This window comes from Ranitomeya imitator, chromosome 1 (genome assembly GCF_032444005.1).
Source record: "Ranitomeya imitator isolate aRanImi1 chromosome 1, aRanImi1.pri, whole genome shotgun sequence".
Taxonomy (NCBI): domain Eukaryota; kingdom Metazoa; phylum Chordata; class Amphibia; order Anura; family Dendrobatidae; genus Ranitomeya; species Ranitomeya imitator.
The window spans coordinates 666,753,085-666,773,536 of NC_091282.1; the positions used below are offsets into that span (position 1 = coordinate 666,753,085).

Sequence of the window (20,452 nt, forward strand, 5' to 3'; positions counted from 1 at the left end):
TGTTAGGTGCCACAGGTAAATTACAGGTGCTGTTAGTTATATAAATTAGAGAAGCATCACATGATTTTTCGAACAGTCCCAATACTTTTGTCCATCCCCTTTTCTATGTTTGGTGTGGAATTATATCCAATTTGGCTTTAGGACAATTATTTTTGTGTTTTTTCATTTAAGACAAATTAAATGAAGATAATAATACCAATTTGTGTTTGCAATCATTTTCAGGAAGAAAATAAGTACTATCTGACAGAATTGCAGGGGTGTCAATACTTTTGGCCATGACTATATACTACGTGGCCACTGTTAGATACTATGTGGGCTGTGTTATATACTGCGTGGCCTATATTAACGCATCGGGTATTCTACAATATGTATGTATATAGCAGCCACATGATATATACCACAGGCCACGTAGTACTCCTATATAATTATGTGGCCTGTGCTATATACTATGTGGCTGCTATATAAATACATATTCTAGAATACCCGATACGTTAGAATCGGGCCACCATCTAGTGTGTATGTATGTATGAAAATTATATATATATATATATATATATATATATATATATATATATATATATATATATATATATATATATATATATATATATATATATATATATATATATATATATATATATATATATATATATATATATACACACATATACATATATACATATATACACACACATATATATATATATACATATATATACATACATTATATATATATATATATATATACACACATATACATATGCACATATATGTCATTCCATGTCAAGTGAACAAATAATTTTTACCACTATATTTTTAATTCTTTTGAGATTTTGTTATTTGATAATAGTATGTCAGAGAATGCAAAATGTGAAGAAAAGAAAAAAAATTCTAGATTTTTTTTTATTGATTTTCAAAGTTTGGAAAAAGTGCGAATTTCGGTGTTGCCTGCCTTTACTTTTCTCCCCATAACTCAGGCTAGAAAAAAAGATAGAGAAACAAAATAAACACCTTTCTACTCAGAACTGTACAGGCTTTCACCAGATATGTCACAAGAGTATCTTTGATAATAGTTTACCTATGCGAACGCAAGCGCAAAACTTTAAAACGCATTTCTGAAAAAGGTTTAATTTAAAAATTTCAAAAACTGCACATGTGCCTGCTATGCTCCTAGCCACATCTGCACCAAAATACAAGTTGGGATCGTGATGGGATCATATTTTAAAAAAATAAAACTATTAGGGTATGTGCACACGTCAGGTTTTTTTCCTGACAAAATCCTGAGAATTCTGCCAGAAATCGCGCGGATTTCTCACGGAATTTGCGCGTTTCTTGCGCGGATTTTTTTTTTTTTCCGGAACGTCCTTTTTGATAGGGAATCCGCAAAAAATCTGCAAAAAGAATGAGCATGTCCGTTCTTTTTGCGGAATGCGTTTTTTTTGCGGAAAAAACGCTAACATATGCACAAAAAATGCGGAATGCATTCTAAAATATAGGATGCATAATGTTAGCGGTTTTTTTACCGGATTTATAGCGTTTTTATAGCGAAATTCCGCAAAAAAAAAAAAAAAAAACGCTAAAAATCCTGACGTGTGCACATACCCTTACAGTGTCAGTTCAAAAATCTTGATTTCAGATCTGTTCAGCCTGTGGTGTAACAGTGTGGGGTCTATATTTACCAAATAATCCATGATTTTTAGATATTACTGTATTTTATTATAGAAGCAGGAGAGGGCAGAGGAGAAAGCTTTGTTAGGGGTCAGCCTGAGAATGAACAGGGGTAGACAGTGACTGCAGTGCAGATGACAGGCCAGCAGCTCCAGCCTCCAGAGGCCATATTCACACCAAATCTTAACACCCAGGCAACTCCTCAAATGGAGGGAGAAAAATATTCTTAACATCCAGTTCATATATTGTACAAACCAGGACGACGAAGAGGAGGAGTTTGTGAAAACATCGGTTACAGGAAGCAGAAAGGAGACTTGGCAATACCGCACTGTCATCCCATGTAGTGAAACAGAAATAAAAACAAGGGTTTTTTCATTCAGCAAAGACAGTGACGTCCATGAAGTGGTAGAAGGTGGCACAGGACTGGCAATGGATGACAGAACTGGTGATGTGACCTGTGAATATGATTGGCTCTGTTGGTGGCTACTGTACTCTCCAAAGATTGTGAAAATGAAGACGTAGAAAGGACTTTTCTGTACCTTCTGGTCCAGCACCATCCTCTGTGTATCCAAGAAAACCAGACATTGTAAAAGTTAACAAAAATCAGATATTGACTCAGGTGGAGCCGAACACCATGACAGGCCGTACATACTCTGACACAAAATGAAATGGCCATTGCTATTAAGCACATATGGACAAGATTACATTTCACCCACTAGAAGGGACACATTGATGATAAAAGGCAATTGTAAAAACCTACTATTAATTGTTTGATTAGTTCATATTTTTTAAAACGAGGATTTAACTACTGTACTATTCTTCTTAAACACTTCATAAATGACATGTTTAGTGATATAATTGAAAAAAAAATTGTTACATGTATAAATATGTGGTAAAAATATATTGGTTCTTTTAAACTTGTTTTTAACATAATTAGGATGAGACTGTATTTGGAAAGTCACACTTGAGGATATGATCACCTTTTTTCTTTTGGCTTGTTCAATGCATTCAGGTTGACAATGCTGAGCAAGTTGTGTTATGATGATTAAGATGCATTTCTTCTGGCACTTCGGTATTTGTTTTTTGGGTTTCTTTATTGTTGTACATAAATGTTGAATTCAATAAGTTGTAATTTGAAGGGAAAAAATGAAGGAACTTGCACAAACATAAAATCAGATGATTCAAGGCTTAAAAAAAAAATACTAATTTGATAGGTCCCAAGTTGAATCCCTGTACAAACATAAACAAGAACACAAGTAACATGCATGCTTTCCCAGATTTAAAAAAAACATAAGTTTTTTTTTCACAATTGAGCATCAAAAGTTTGAATTTGATTTCTCCAAAACAAAATATCAAGAAACAGTCTTGTGACATATCAAATGAAAGTTGGCACCGTTCTGAGAACAATGATGCCTCTCCCACCTCTATCTTAATTCTAGCCCGAGATATGATAAAAAATGTAAAGCTATACCAGGCCAAAATCCGCACTTTCAAAAGTTTAAAAATCTGTAAAAAATTAACTGATGAAGAAAAAAAAAAATTCTAAACTTTTAATTTGTAATTAACTAAAGTTGTACTTCATAAAAACAAAAAATATCTAAAGACGTCAGGTAAAAAAAAAAATATTCATATTTGGATCACTTGATATATATATCATAGATATAGATAGATATCCAGGCGTGACGAAACAGTGTCAGGAGATCTGCAGAATCTGGTCGCAGTCTTGGTAGGACGGCTCCTTGATCAGAAGATTGTCCATTTAAGGGATTATGAGAATCCCCTTGGAACTGTAGAAATTTCGGATTCTGATTACAAACCGGAATGTGAAAATGAGCATCCTGAATGTCTATGGAACTGGGAGAATTTTCTTGCTCTGTAGAGCCGATTACCGAATGTAGGGACTCCATTCTGCAATGACTGATCCGAACATGACAGTTCAGATGCTTGAGGTCCAAAATCAGACGGAGTGATGAGTCTGTCTTCGGGACTACGAAAACATTGGAGTAGAATCATGAAAAACGTTTCTAACGGGTACGATTACTCCTGTGCGAATTAGGGAAGAGACGGCCTGAAGAATCCCTGAGCCAGGAGTCTTGATGGGTGGGGCAAAAAAACGTCTTCCTGGGGGAGGGGGTGGGAGAAAAAAGTCAATTTTGTAACCGGACGTAATCTCTCTCTGACCCAGGCATCGTCGACCACCAACAACCATGCGTCCCTGAAGAGAAGAAGCTGGCCTCCCACCCTGGAGAGATTCCTGGGTGAGGGCAACCCATTACGCTGAGGAGAGCCTGTTGGCGCGTGACCTTGAAGGCTTGGGAGAGACCCTTTGGTCGCCAGTGAGGAGCTGGTTTGAAGGTTTCTTCCTTTCCCTTTGAGCGTAAGAGCGGTCCTGCTCTGGGGGAAGGGGGGGGGGGGGGGTCTCTGAATAATAGAAGGGCCCGAAAGGATCGAAATTGAAGCAACCTTTCCCTATTAAAAGGACGTTTAGGTGTGGACTGAAGAAGAGGTACATTCCCAGCCGGTAGCATCTGAAATTATTTGATCCCGTTTGGACCCCAAAAAGTCTAGAGGCTTGAAAGGCAAGGTTAGTGAGACTTTTTTGGGGGTGGATCTGCATTCCACCCTTTCAAACCAGAGAATGTGGCATATAGCAGTGATGTTGACGTTATCCCTGGTGGAACAACTGGCCGCGTCAAAGGAAGCGATCAGAAGATATTTACCGTCATGGGCCAAATCTGCCCCATCTCATCGGGAGGAGCTGCCGCTAGGGTACCTTTGTCGAAGCATCTTTGCCCAGGCAGACATGGACTCTGCCACCCAGGTGGAGGCAAAAATGGGGCAGAGGAAGGCGCCAGCCACTTCACAGGCTGATTTAGCCAAGGACCCAATCTGCTTATCCATAGCGTCCTTAAGAGATGCACCGTCCAGCAGAGACAAGACTATCAGAAGACAGGCGAGAAATCGGCAGGTCTACATTAGGGAATTCTGCCCATCTACCAACAAGGTCTGGGCTAAAGGGATAAAGAATGTCTAGCTGCTTCCTTCCCGGGAAATGCTATTCAGGATATTCCCAGTATTTAGCCACAATCGCTTCAAATTCCCTGAGATTGGGGGAAAAAATGGGAAGGACGTTTTACCAGTTTGAAGGAAACGGAGTGCTCATGAGCAGGTGCCTCTTCCTCCTTTAGGTTAAGAGTTTGGGTAATTGCCAAGATAAGGCTATTGACCACATTCTTTGAGACTTGGTTCGTATCAGACCAAAAAGCCGCCTGAGGGCATGGGGAGAAAGAAGGGCATCCTTCTGTCACGATGTGACTGAAGCGGTGTGACTCGACCCCACGAATGGTCGGTCAATGGACGGCACAAACACACCAGGGAACACCAGGGAAACTATAACGGTGGGCCCTGTTGATAGGGAACGGGGAACTCGTCTGATCTTACCATCGTCCCTATATGGGTTCTTTCACCCCATCGCCGAGCAGGAAACCTAATCCCTCACTTGCCCTGCTCTTATACCCAAGTAGGGAACTGGCAGGCGAGAGCACTGGTCCCACCGCTGCACTAATACAACAAAAGGAAAGGTAAGACACCAAAAGGGACAGAGTAAAAAATGCAACACTTAGCTCCCTCTGATGAAAGGACAGCAGAACAGAGTAAGGAACCAGAAAAGCGAACTCAGCAGAAGCACCACTGCTCCCAGAAAGCTAATCAGTCAGGCTTGGTCACTGAAGATTGCTCTAACCCTGACAGTCAGTTGATGCATCAGGTGACCTCGAAGGATGGTGGAAGTGGTCACCACCCACATCAGCTGACCCAGCAGCAATGCAATTACACCAGCTGGCAACCGGGGCAAAAGTCATAGTTACTCACCGATAACAGTGTTTCTCGGAGCCCATGACAGCACTACGGAGAGAGGGGGGTTCCGCCCTTCAGGGGCAGGAAACCTACAGATAAAAGGGCGGTACCCCTCCCTCGCATCAGTTGGTTTACAGAGCATCAGAGGACCTCCAGGTTAGTTACAACAGAGAAAACATTATAACACTGCTTATTAGAGGAACACCATGCCTATATTATGTTACATTAGTTATATACAAAGTAGTAAGTACTCACCGCACTCGTGATGAGAGGGAATAAGCGGGTGCTGTCATGGGCTCAGAGAAACAGTTATCGGTGAGTAACTATGACTTTCTCGGTCTCCCATGAAAGCACTACGGAGAGAATTGCAGAGACTAAGCTTAGGGAGGGACCACCGCCTCGAGAACCCTTCGCCCAAAGGTCAAGTCAGACAGAGGCTAGATTTAATCTATTGTGTCTAAAAAAGGTTGACGGTGATGACCATGTGGTCGCTTTGCAGATTTGTTCAATTGATCCCTCTGACCTCTCAGCCCATGAGGTAGCTACCGCTCAAGTGGAATGTGCTTTTATACCATCCGGGATTGTATTCCCCATGGATGAATACGCCAAGGCTATTGCCTCCTTTATCCACCTTGCCAGGGTACCTTTGGATGCCCGGAATCCTTTCCTGGGACCCTGAAAACAGACAAACAAAGAGCCTTCCTTCCAATACTCCCGGGTGGAATCTAAATATTGGACTAGACATCTCCTGACATCTAAATTATGGAAATTACGCTCTCTCATTTTGTGGGTTTGGACAAAAGGACGGCAGAGATACTTTTTGTGACCTGTGAAATTTTGATGCCACTTTTGGCAAGTAGTCCGGGTCAGGTTTAAGAGTGACTCATCTAATATTTTTGTAAAGGTGGGTTAGCAGACAGGGCTTGGATGTCACTTAACCTGCGTGCGGATGTTAGGGCTACCAGAAGAATGGTCTTAAGTGATAGTGTTTTTATGGGAATTGTGTCTATGGGTTCAAATGGGAGGGCTCGTTAGTGCGGAGAGGACTAGGTTTAGGTCCCACAAGAGTATTTTTTGAGTAACTAGAGGTTTTGATCTTGTTACCGCTTTAATAAATCTTATTACCCATGGATTAGCCGCAATATTTTGATTATAGAGTGCTCCCAGAGCTGCTATCTGTACTTTTAGAGTACTGACCGCCAACCCCTGTTCCAGACCCTTTTGTAGAAATTCAAGTATTTTATTAATTGAGGGTCCATCCTGGACTTACATCTTGGAGACAGATAAGAATTTCCTCCAAGTTTTCCCATAGGCTTTAGTAGTAACTGGTTTTCTACTTTTTAATAACGTAGCTACTAAGTTTCTTTTAATAGTCCCCGTTCAAAATCCAGGCTGTTAAATGTAAATTTGTCGCCTGCGGGTGGAAGACCGGTCCTTGCTGTAGTAGGTCTGGTATATTCGGCAGGATCCATGGGTCCGAGACCGATAGTATCCTTAGCCAGGAAAACCATGTCCTTTTTGGCCTGAACGGAGCTATTATTATTATTATTATTATTATTTATTGTTATAGCGCCATTTATTCCATGGCGCTTTACATGTGAGGAGGGGTATACATAATGAAAACAAGTACAATAATCTTAAACAATACAAGTCATAACTGGTACAGGAGGAATGAGGACCCTGCCCGCGAGGGCTCACAATCTACAAGGGATAAGGATCATTTTTGATTTGTCCTCTCTGATTTTCCGAATGACTGCCGGGATCAGAATAATTGGAGGAAAAGCATATGTCAGTTTGTGGGTCCACGGAATCAGAAAGGCATCCAGAGCCTGGGGATTCCCTTTCGGGTTCAGCGAGCAAAACATATTTGCTTTTTTGTTCTCGAAATTGGCAAATAAATCTATTTTTGGGGTTCCCCACATTTCTGTAATCTGGTTGTAGATAGATTGGTTTAGGGACCACTCGCCTGGTTTTATCTGAGTTCAACTCAAGTAATCTGCTTTTTTGTTGTTTGACCCTTGAATATGTAGTGCCGAAAGAGATAGTAGATTTTCTTCTGCAAGACTGATAATCTTGGCGGAAGAACTCATCAGTGAATGAGACCTTATTCCCCCCTGATGATTTATATATGTTTTGTATATCTACTTTGTTGTCCGAAAAAATTCAGACATGATGTCCTTGAATGTAAGTCAGAAAAAAATAACAGCTCGGTGTACTGCCCAAAGCTCTTTTTGGTTTGAGGATGCAGATAGTTCCTGGTCTGTCCAGTTTCCCTGAGCCACTCTGTCTCCCATGTGAGCCCCCCACCCCCTGGGACTCGCATCGGATGTTATTACACCAGATATCTTTGTTATCCAAGGGATTCCCTTTGAAAGGTTTTGGTCCTTTCCCCACCAGAGAAGGGAATAAATAACTGAAGAATTTAGAGTGATGCAACCTTCTAAATTGTTTTTCAGTACGGACTGCATTTCTCTCATGTGAAGTTGTGCAAAAGGAACTGCTGGCAGGCATGATGAGAGAGAGCCCAGAAGAGACATCGCCCTCCTTAGGGTCATGGAGGGATTGTGTATAGTTCGCGCTACCATTCTCATTATATTGTCTTTTTTGGAGACTGGGAGTCGGCATTATTGAACCTGGGAGTCTAATGTTAGTCCCAGAAACCCCTGAATTTGGCAGGGTTCTAACCTCGATTTTTTTTGTATTTATAAGCCAGCCTAAGTCTGTCAGAATAGTTATCACTCGGTCCCGCTGTTCCCTGCAACTTTGAGCAGAGTCGCTTGCGATAAGGAAATCGTCTAACTAAGGGATTATTAATATATTTTGTTCCCTTATGTGAGCCATCATTTCCGCCACTATTTTTGTGAATACCCGTGGAGCTATTGAGATTCCAAACGGGAGGGCTCTGTACTGGAAATTTCTTACTTGTCCGTCTATGGAGACCGCCATCCTAAGAAATTTTTGGGATTGTTTGTGGATGGGCACATGATAATATGCATTGCTTAAGTCTAGCACGACCATGAAGCAGTTCGAGAAGAGGATTTTTATGGTGGATTTTATGGTTTCCATTTTGAATTTGTTTTTTTACGTATCTGTTCAGATTTTTTAGGTTTATTATCGTTCGAAAAGAGCCATCGGGTTTTGGCACTAGAAATAGTGGGGAGTAAAAACCTCTTCCTATTTCTTGAGGGGAGATTTCCTGAATTACGGACTTCTGTAATAGGGATATAACTTCCTTTTCTAGTGCATTTTGCTCTGCCGCTGAGGATCTTTTTCTTGTTACTACATAATTTTAGGGGGTAAAGAAAATCTATTTTTAGACTGGAGTGAATTAGATTTAAAATCCAAGCATTGTTGGATATTTTCTTCCAGGCGGGGAGGAACGAAGTGATTCTTCCTCCCACTGCGGGAAAAATGTAATTTAGATGGTTTTTTTGTCACAGGAGGTGTTGTCAAAGAGGTAACCCTTGTCCCTTCTTCCTTCGTCCCATTTATTCTGTTCTCTGGGGGGTCTTCGGCGAAAAAAATCTCCGGTTCCGAAAGGACTGTCTGAATGGAGCTGGTCCCAGGTTTGGAAACTTTCTTTTTATCCCCAGCTTTCTGGAGGATGTCATCCAAGGTCTCTCCAAACAAGAAATTTCCTTCACATGGAATTGAACATAATTTGAGTTTCGTTTGGAGATCCCCTGGCCAACTTTTAAGCCAGAATGTTCTTTTGGCTGCGTTGGAGAGGGCTGCAGCCTTGGATGTTAAGCACACGGAGTCCGCTGAGGAATCTGCTAAAAATGCTGCTGCGGCTCTAATTACAGGGATTGAAATCTAGCATTTTATTCCTGGGTGACCCGTCTTTAAATTTGTTTTTCCAACTGGTCAATCCACACCATTAAAGATCTAGAGGTGCAGGTCGCTGCAACCGCAGGTCTCAAGCTACCCCCAGGCGATTCCCAGGCCCCCTTAAGAAAGATATCCGCTTTTTTGTCTAAAGGCTCTTTAAGGGTGCCCATATCCTCAAATGGGAGAGAAAATTTTTTTGAGGCCTTGGCTACAGCAACGTCTAATTTAGGCGCTTTGTCCCAAGAAGTAGATGCCTCGTCTTCGAAGGGATACTTCCTTTTTAGAGAGAGTACTGAAGAATTTCTCCTATCAGGTTTCTCCCATTCTTTTTTAATCAAAGTTTGGACGTTAGAATTTAGGGGAAATGTTCTTCACTTTTTCTGCCCCAAGCCACCAAACATTATGTCTTGAGCCGTTCTATCGGGACGGGGATCCTCTACCCCCATAGTAGCTCTAACAGATTTTACTAGAGCATCTACCTCATCTAGTGGGAAGCAGTGACGGCCTGAATCCTCATCAGAGGAATATAAGGAGGAATCAGATTTATTAGAATCCGTGTCCTCAGATGTAGACTGGTCAGAGTGGGAATATACCACCTTTTTTCTTATCTTTCCTCTTTTTGAAAGATGTTCGGGTGTTCAGAACCTCAGATCTGATTATCGTTTTCAGTTCAGATGCAAAATCGGGGGTCTCTTCACATAATAAGCGTTGTATACATGAGTTACAAAGCTTTTTGTTCCAGGCTACCGGCAAAGCTTTGTTACAGGTGGGACAGGATCTATTTTTCGTTTTCTCCGATCTCTTCTTTCCCTATTAAGGGAGAAGAAGGAGCCCCATTACAAAAGATGAACTTTCTCGGAGGTCACTCACCATTCAGACGTGGACGTAGGTACCGGTTCTGGAGGGGGGCCCGGATCTGGTAGAGGAGTGTCTTGAGAAGGAGATTTGGTTGCTGCAGCAGATCTGCTGCGCTGCGTTGAACGACTGCCGGACCCACTTCTCCTGGTTCCCTTGGGGTCTGCCTGCTTTTTATGATGCTGGTGCGGCTGCCTAGGCTGCTGCTCCTGCTGTGCGTCGCTGTCCTCCATGTTTCCAGGGAGTTTGTGCAACAAACATGTGTGCACTATCTCCCTATTTGAACTTGGCGCCACCTCCCAGCGTCTGACATCCTTCCGGTCTCTACGTCATGTTCCCGGGGAGAAAAACGCTACCGCGCATGCGCGCGGCGATGACCCGGAAGTCCTACCGCATTTCCGGAGCGGCGGCCATCTTTGTGCACCCGAAGCGTGCGCTTACCGTCACAGGAGCTCCGGGTATGTCAGCGCCCCTTCCTCTCTCAGAGTGGCGGCGATCTCCCCCTGCACACCCTGAAGAACCCCAGAACCCCTCGGTTCCAGCGATGGCGGCTTCGGGCACCGGACCAGCTGCGACAGGAGCCTCCTCGCTGCCGAAACTCGGCTGACCGGCCCTTTGGATACGGCGTCTTTCAGGTACCGCGCCGAAAGAAAAGAGGTTCCCCATCAGGGACAGGAAACCAACTGATGCGAGGGAGAGGTACCGCCCTTTTATCTGTAGGTTTCCTGTCCCTGAAGGGCGGATCTCCTCTCTCCGTAGTGCTGTCATGGGAGACCGAGAAAACTGCATTAACCCCCGATAGCCTGAAAGAAAAAAAGTTTTAAATCGGAGAGGCCAGATCTGCCACAGATCCAAAAATGGATCGTGACACCTTCCTTTGCTTCATATCCAATCTGTCCCTGCGAAGGTCGTGGTCAGGTGCATGCAAATCACTGAGGCGTTCGGAGCACTGGTGGTGGCAGACAAATGTGGAAGACGCTCCAGGACCTGGACCAGGGCCTGAGATACTTTTGTCAGGCCAGAGACTGACATGGCAACAGCCCACTCCGGAGGGAGGGGTGTGCTCTCATCCCTGGCGTTAGGGGGCTCCTGTGGGACTGACATGGTGGAAGGACTGCAGGACAGGCAGAAATGGGACGGTTGACCTGACGCCACTTTCTTTTGCAGAGAACACAGGCATAGTAAATCACAGTAGGCTTAGAAGGGCAACGAGAAGCCTCTGCAGGGTTGGGCATAAGTCGAACCATGGTAATACTGCTGAGAGGGCTACGTAGGGCGAAGGGCAGAGCCTACCCGATGTCAGCAACAGTAGCAGATGAAGGAGATTAGCTGTGTCCCTGTGTCAGATATCCACAGATAGATCTGATGCAGAATGCGCAGGAAATGAGTATCAGGCCCTTCTTCAGATAGATAAAGGCATTGTCTCAGACAAGACTTATGGCACAAGATCCGAAATAGCATCGGCTGTGCTGATCACAGCAAGCACGATGCAGTTCGGTGGGCGTGACTGCAATGCCGGCCGGTGAAATAGAAAGTCTGATTGGCTGACACGCCAGGGAGTGTGAACAGGCAGGAAGATCTGCCAGCCAGAAACAGGAAGCGCCCCTGCAATTGGTGAATCGCCGGGAGCGTGCACCGGCAGGGAAAGGGAGCAGCAAAAAAAAGCACGCCAAGGAGACGCGCGCACAGCAGGAGGGCATGGCCATGTCAGAGCAGGAGAATCTGACCCAGCGAGACCTCCTATTGGACTAAAAGAGCGAACATATCAAACGCGCACTGGAGTGTGGCCGGGGAAGCCGGAGAGGAGGCATGGCCAGGGAGAAATGGCCGCAGCTGTGCAGAAATAACTGCACTAAAGCCGCCTCTTCACTGATGAGGATGACTTCAGGAGCCATCAGATGGATGAGGGTCCTGGTATGATAAATACTCCTTCCTGCACCATCTCCAGATGGTGCAGAAGACGGCGTCAACCTCTTATAACAGGGGTGGGGAACGTCCGGCCTGTGAGCCGTATACGGCCCACGATAACATCTGGTGTGGCCCCGCAGCCACTTTTTACAATGTAGATTCATGTAGAATAGTGGGTGCTGGGACAAGACACAGTAATGCCATAAACCGGTGTGAGCTAGGCATGTCTGACCTTCGGCAGGCAGAGGGTGGGCTGCACAGTGGGGCATGGTCCGCGCCATCGTCTGCGCTGTGGTGCAGGAGAGGAGGAGGCTGGGGGCTGCGGGGCGGACAGACAGTCCAGGGGAAGCGGAGCACTGCCCGGGAATCAACGCTCAGCATTAGCCGGTAAGATGAGGGAGTCTGCCCGCTCTGCAGCTCGTGTCAGTGGGGGGCATCCAGGGTGACACATGTAGGTGGCATAATTGCTGGATATGATTTGTGTCATGTTATATGCAGTGGGCAATGAGGATGGCACATGCTTCTTACATAAGGAGAGTTGGTTATTCAGGGGGGCACAAGCATCCACCCCCCACCATGCCACATTTAGAATTTTTCTTCTTCATCAGTTAATTTTTTACAGATTTTTAAAGTTTTGAAAAAGTGCAGACTTTGGCCTGGTATGGCTTTACATTTTTTTTCATATCTCGGGCTAGAATTAAGATAAAGAGGTGGAAGAGGCATCATTGTTCTCAGAAGGGTGCCAGCTTTCATATGATATGTCACAAGACTGTTTCTTCATATTTTGTTTTGGAGAAATCAAATTCAAAATTTTGATGAGCAATTGTGGAAAAAAAAGTATGTTTTAAAATTGTGAAAACATGCATGTGTGTTACTTGTGTTCTTGTTTATATTTGTACAGGGATTCAACTAGGGACCTATCAAATTTGTATTATTTTTAAGCCTTGAATCATCTGATTTTAGGTTTGTGCGAGTTTCTTCATTTTTTTTTTAAATTACAACTTATTGAATTCAACATTTATATGCAACAATAAAGAAACACAAAAAACAAATACCGAAGTGCCAGAAGAAATGCATCTTAATCATCATAACACAACTTGCTCAGCATTGTCAACCTGAATGCATTGAACAAGCCAAAAGAAAAAAGGTGATCATATCCTCAAGTGTGACTTTCCAAATACAGTCTCATCCTAATTATGTTAAAAACAAGTTTAAAAGAACCAATATATTTTTACCACATATTTATACATGTAACAATTTTTTTTTCAATTATATCACTAAACATGTCATTTATGAAGTGTTTAAGAAGAATAGTACAGTAGTTAAATCCTCGTTTTAAAAAATATGAACTAATCAAACAATTAATAGTAGGTTTTTACAATTGCCTTTTATCATCAATGTGTCCCTTCTAGTGGGTGAAATGTAATCTTGTCCATATGTGCTTAATAGCAATGGCCATTTCATTTTGTGTCAGAGTATGTACGGCCTGTCATGGTGTTCGGCTCCACCTGAGTCAATATCTGATTTTTGTTAACTTTTACAATGTCTGGTTTTCTTGGATACACAGAGGATGGTGCTGGACCAGAAGGTACAGAAAAGTCCTTTCTACGTCTTCATTTTCACAATCTTTGGAGAGTACAGTAGCCACCAACAGAGCCAATCATATTCACAGGTCACATCACCAGTTCTGTCATCCATTGCCAGTCCTGTGCCACCTTCTACCACTTCATGGACGTCACTGTCTTTGCTGAATGAAAAAACCCTTGTTTTTATTTCTGTTTCACTACATGGGATGACAGTGCGGTATTGCCAAGTCCCCTTTCTGCTTCCTGTAACCGATGTTTTCACAAACTCCTCCTCTTCGTCGTCCTGGTTTGTACAATATATGAACTGGATGTTAAGAATATTTTTCTCCCTCCATTTGAGGAGTTGCCTGGGTGTTAAGATTTGGTGTGAATATGGCCTCTGGAGGCTGGAGCTGCTGGCCTGTCATCTGCACTGCAGTCACTGTCTACCCCTGTTCATTCTCAGGCTGACCCCTAACAAAGCTTTCTCCTCTGCCCTCTCCTGCTTCTATAATAAAATACAGTAATATCTAAAAATCATGGATTATTTGGTAAATATAGACCCCACACTGTTACACCACAGGCTGAACAGATCTGAAATCAAGATTTTTGAACTGACACTGTAATAGTTTTATTTTTTAAAATATGATCCCAACTTGTATTTTGGTACAGATGTGTCTAGGAGCATAGCAGGCACATGTGAAGTTTTTGAAATTTTTAAATTAAACGTTTTTTTCAGAAATGCGTTTTAAAATTTTGCGCTTGCGTTCGCATAGGTAAACTATTATCAAAGATACTCTTGTGACATATCTAGTGAAAGCCTGTACAGTTCTGAGTAGAATGGTGTTTATTTTGTTTCTCTATTTTTTTTTCTAGCCTGAGTTATGGGGAGAAAAGTAAAGGCAGGCAACACCGAAATTCACACTTTTTCCAAACTTTGAAAATCAATAAAAAAATTAAAAAAAAAAAACTAGAATTTTTTTTCACTTCACATTTTGCATTCTATGACACACTATTACCAAATAACAAAATCTCAAAAGAATTAAAAATATAGTGGAAAAAATCATTGGTTCACTTGACATGGAATGACCCCATACTGTGTAATGAGGGGGTGGGGGCATGAGATGTCAGATGGGCACTGAGGTTGTCAAACAATGCCAGTGGTTACATAATGATGTGTATCCTGCAATGAGGGGTGGCACCTGCAGCCATCTCTCACAATGTACATGCCACAATAAATGCCCACCTCTTGTAAGATTACATAAAGAGGGGGTGGATTGATGAAATCCTACAGTGAATGGGTACAGAGTGGCAAATACATCCACCTTTTATATCAAATAATGAGGGTTGGATATAGTGCCATGTAACATGAGAAGGACAATGTATGGCACCTACATTTTTCATGGCGAGTGTGTGTGTGTGTGTGTGTGTGTGTGTGTGTGTGTGTGTGTGTGTGTGTGTGTGTGTGTGTGTGTGTGTGCGCGCGTGCGTGTGTTCCGCCTTTTATACCCATCTAATGTAACCCATCACCAAATCTCTGATGTGATGCTACATGAGATGGTCATTGAGGGGTGGTGCACGCATTAGATAAAGGGCATTGTAGAAGGCACAAACATGCTTATTGCAGTGAGCAATTCTTTTCAAAACTTTGTATAGCAAAGTGTCGACTTCACTCAAGACTGACTGATGTAAACTTAGAAAACCAGTTGCGAGAAGCAACATCATCAATACCTCTCAACATCGCATGCCTCACCAAAGAGAAGTTATTCCAGCAATCACATTAGGTGGGAGTTACTTAAATATTTGAATATAGTTGACCAATTCTTATTTAAATTAATAATTTTATATGGCCCCCGAACGCCTTTATAAAATTCCAAATGGAACTTGGCAGAAAAAAAGTTCCACACCCCTGCCTTATAAGAAGGGGTAAGGCCACCACTGGTGATCACCGTCTTCCTCCCAGCCCTCTACCCAAGGAGAGGGGTGAGGAAGGGAAAAGGCCAAGACTGGCCACCGGGAATAACCCTGAAGCACCCATAAAGGCGACAGGGGACTAGGTCCTGCCTGCGGGTCTGAGAGTGGGTGATGTAGGTGACACCACACTGCTCTCTCATCAGTCGCTTATGTGTGAGAAAACAGGGTGAGAAATTACACCATGTTACCCTAAGGAAGAAGAACCTGAAAGATAAAGAAGATTAATAAAAACACAGAAGATACTTGAAAAGGAAAAATGCGGATCTGGTAACAGATCCAGGTCCGCCTCCTAAAGACACCAAGCTTAAACTGAGGTACTTTGTGCCCGTCGGTGGATGTATACAGTCATGGCCAAAAATATTGACACCCCTGCAATTCTGTCAGATAATACTCAGTTTCTTTCTGAAAATGATTGCAAACACAAATTATTTGGTATTGTTATCTTCATTTAATTTGTCTTAAATGAAAAAACACAAAAATAATTGTCCTAAAGCCAAATTGGATATAATTCCACACCAAACATAAAAAAAGGGGTGGACAAAAGTATTGGCACTGTTCGAAAAATCATGCGATGCTTCTCTAATTTGTGTAGTTAACAGCACCTGTAACTTACCTGTGGCACCTAACAGGTGTTGGCAATAACTAAATCACACTTGCAGCCAGTTGACATGGATTAAAGTTGACTCAACCTCTGTCCTGTGTCCTTGTGTGTACCACATTGAGCATGGACAAAAGAAAGAAGACCAAAGAACTGTCTGAGGACTTGAGAAACCAAATTGTGAGGAAGCATGAGCAATCTCAAGGCTACAAGTCCATCTCCAAAGACCTGAATGTTCCTGTGTCTACCGTGCGCAGTGTCATCAAGAAGTTTAAAGCCCATGGCACTGTGGCTAACCTCCCTAGATGTGGACGGAAAACAAAAATTGACAAGAGATTTCAACACAAGATTGTGCGGATGTTTAATAAAGAACCTCGACTAACATCCAAACAAGTTCAAGCTGCCCTGCAGTCCGAGGGTACAACAGTGTCAACCCGTACTATCCGTCGGCGTCTGAATGAAAAGGGACTGTATGGTAGGAGACCCAGGAAGACCCCACTTCTTACCCCGAGACATAAAAAAGCCAGGCTGGAGATTGCCAAAACTTACCTGAAAAAGCCTAAAACTTTTTGGAAGAATGTTCTCTGGTCAGATGAGACAAAAGTAGAGCTTTTTGGGCCAAGGCATCAACAGAGTTTACAGGAGAAAAAAGGCAAAGAAAAGAACACAGTCCCTACAGTCAAACATGGCGGAGGTTCCCTGATGTTTTGGGGTTGCTTTGCTGCCTCTGGCACTGGACTGCTTGACCGTGTGCATGGCATTATGAAGTCTGAAGACTACCAACAAATTTTGAAGCATAATGTAGGGCCCAGTGTGAGAAAGCTGTGTCTCCCTCAGAGGTCATGGGTCTTCCAGAAGGACAATGACCCAAAACACACTTCAAAAGGCACTAAAAATGGTTTGAAAGCACTGGAGACTTCTAAGGTGGCCAGCAATGAGTCCAGACCTGAATCCCATAGAACACCTGTGTAGAGATCTAAAAATGGCAGTTTGGAGAAGGCACCCTTCAAATATCAGGGACCTGGAGCAGTTTGCCAAAGAAGAATGGTCTAAAATTCCAGCAGAGCATTGTAAGAAACTCATTGACGGTTACCGAAAGCGGTTGGTCGCAGTTATTTTGGCTAAAGGTTGTGCAACCAAGTATTAGGCTGAGGGTGCCAATACTTTTGTCTGGCCCATTTTTGGAGTTGTGTGTGAAATGATCAATGTTTTGCTTTTTGCTTCATTCTCTTTTGTGTTTTTTCATTTAAGACAAATTAAATGAAGATAATACCAAATAATTTGTGTTTGGAATCATTTTCAGGAAGAAAATGAGTATTATCTGACAGAATTGCAGGGGTGTCAATACTTTTGGCCATGACTGTACTGCTGAGGAGCGATTTTCCTTTTTTTTGCCTAGTGTCAGCCTCCTAGCGACAGCAGCATTCACGCATTGTTACCATTGTCCCCCAATGAAGCGATAAGGAAAGTATAGGAGTCATCAATACGGTGTAAGCCGGCACTGTGCACTACACGTACATGTGTGACTAATGCCCTTTATCTGTGTGAATTTTTATTAGGCAGCCACCCTCTCCATTAATTGGTCTGTTTGTGTCTGCTTTCATCAGTATTTTGCATCTGTGCTGCTCCTTTTACTATGGGAGTCTGCTGCATCTTGCTAGTACATTTATAATCTAACGTGGTGTTGGTAATGGGGTTTCTTTTTTAACAAGTTTTTTGAACTTATGTCCTTTGGTGAGCAGTTTTTTTAAAGCCTAAATAAATACAACAAAAGTTCCCAGAACACAGCGTTTTGCCTTTCGTGGAAGGTGGCTGTGTTAGCAAACCCCTTCCTAAATGCCGCAGTGTCTGCCAGCCTCCACATGACATTGTTCTTTCCCAAGAGTGCTACTGCGGTTAGACTGCTATGACCATATAAAATAAGCGGCTGGAAGTACATTTTACATGGGGATCTGCTGCATGGGTTATCTAAGTAGTAAAACAATCCCTTAAAAAGGGAAAGTCAGGTTCTCTGATGCTTTTAAACTCACTGAAACAAAAAGTCTATGGGAATAAAGGCCTTGCTGGACTAGACCAAGGTCATTGTCATACAGCAATTATATTCAAACATATACAATTTTACTAAAAACAAAAACATTACTTCAAAGCCTGAAAGACTTAAAAAACATTTTTTTTTAATGAGCACGGTTTATTAGTCAGGGGGCCAGAGTGCTTCCTGTAATGGAACCAAACGTGTGACGCAAGTATGCCCCAGACTGCATAGGTTGTACAGAGAGATAAGCCCAGTATACGAACGAAGAGGGATTTACAAACCGCTTGGCTATTCCTTTCTGATTGGAAGTAGAAAGACAAATAAATGCCCCGTGTCAGCCTTGGAAATGATCAGTAGTGAAACTTTCACTTACCTCACATTCATTTTAGAAGATGAATATGTAGATGGTTTTGCACTAGACTTGTCCACCAGAATGCTCCTTTTGCCTGCAGATCTCGTATTCGCCGGTGTCTTTGCTGTAAAGAGGAATCCAGTCTGTGGGACGGGACTCAGTAGAGAGAATCTAGTCTGCGAGGATTTCTAAGAGGGAAAAAAAAAAACCATCCCATAACTTTTTGAAAATTGGTTAACACGTAGAAGTAAAAACACCTCAAAATATATCGAACCTCTTTTATCCGTACAATTCACCCATAAAGATAGTAGTGATAACTCTCTGCATTTGAGCTGGAATTACAAAGCAGCATCCCACATCTGATGTGCGACTTAGCCTATATGTGAGCATTACAGAAAAAAGTAACATGAGGGTGTAGGTGATCCTAAATTGCTCACATCCCTCCCCCCCCCCCCCCCCCCCTCCCAGAGTCTTTTGTGGAAAGCCACACTTCAATTTCCAACATTACCTAGGGTCGAATTCGTACACCTTAAATGTTGTGGAGCCATGTTGCTTCTAGAGAGCACTAGGTAAATTTATAAATTAAGACAATAACTTTATAAATGGACATGAAGGAGGAAAACTATCAACCCTGCAGTCAGACACCTTGTCAAAACTGGGTATGGACAGCTCAATTATCAGCTTTAAATATACACATCATCTCAGATGACAATTGACAAATGCCTGGGATTGGTAGAAACGTCTTGCGTGTGGATTTTCATTAACCCCTTTTCGACATCGGGCGTAAATGTATGCCGATGTCAGACTCCCCGTTTGGTGCAGGCTCTGACGCGGAGCCTGCACCTTTCCAGGCACATGTCAGCTGATCTACAGTGGGTACGAAAAGTATTCATACCCCCTTTAAATGTTTCACTCTTTGTTCCATTTGTTCCATTGCAGCCATTTGGTAAATTAAAAAAAGTTCATTTTTTGCTCATTAATGTACACTCTGCAAAAAACAAAACAAGAACAAAATTAGTCATTTTTGAAAATTTATTAAAAAAGAAAAAACAAAAAAAAAAAAACACGGTCAAACGTATTCAGACCTTTTGCTCAGTATTGAGTAGAAGCACCCTTTTGAGCTAGTACAGCCATGAGTCTTCTTGGGAATTATGCAAAAAGTTTGTCACACCTTGCATTTGGGATCCTCTGCCATTCTTTCTTGCAGATCCTCCCCAGTTCCATCAGGTTGGGTGGTGAACTTTGGTGGGCAGCCATTTTCAGGTTTCTCCAGAGATACTCAATTAGGTTTAGGTCAGGGCTCTGGCTGGGCCAGTGAAGAATGGTCACAGAGTTGATATGAAGCCACTCCTTTGTTATTTTAGCTGTGTGCTTAGGGTTATTGTCTTGTTGGAAGGTGAACCAGGATATCTCTGTACATGGCCGCATTCATGTTTCCTTCCATGACAACCAGTCGTCCTGTTCCTGCAGCTGAAAAACATCCCCATAGCATGATGCTGCCACCACCATGCTTCACTGTTGGGAATGTATTGGGCAGGTGATGAGTAGTGCCTGGTTTTCTCCACACATACCACTTAGAATTATAACCAAAAAGGTCTCTCTGTCTCCTCAGACTAGAGAATCTTATTTGTCATAGTCTGGGAGTCCTTCATGTGTTTTTCTAGCGAACTCTATGTGGGCTTTCATATGTCTTGCACTGAGGAGAGGCTTCCATCGGGCCACTCTGCCATAAAGGGCCGACTAGTGGAAGGCTGCAGTGATAGTTGACTTTGTGGAACTTTCTCCCATCTCCCTACTGCACCTCTGGAGCTCAG

At 42.7% G+C, this 20,452-nt stretch overlaps 1 protein-coding gene across 2 annotated transcripts in view; it reads right to left on the minus strand.

Moving 5' to 3' along the window:
• NUSAP1 (nucleolar and spindle associated protein 1) overlaps window positions 1–20,452 on the minus strand; it is a 129,347-nt gene that overhangs the window by 53,095 nt on the left and 55,800 nt on the right. For both annotated transcript variants that reach the window (XM_069729299.1, XM_069729289.1), the window contains exon 8: window positions 18,660–18,826. In XM_069729299.1, coding sequence (XP_069585400.1) covers window positions 18,660–18,826 — 167 coding nt within the window. The remainder of the gene's footprint in view (window positions 1–18,659; window positions 18,827–20,452) is intronic.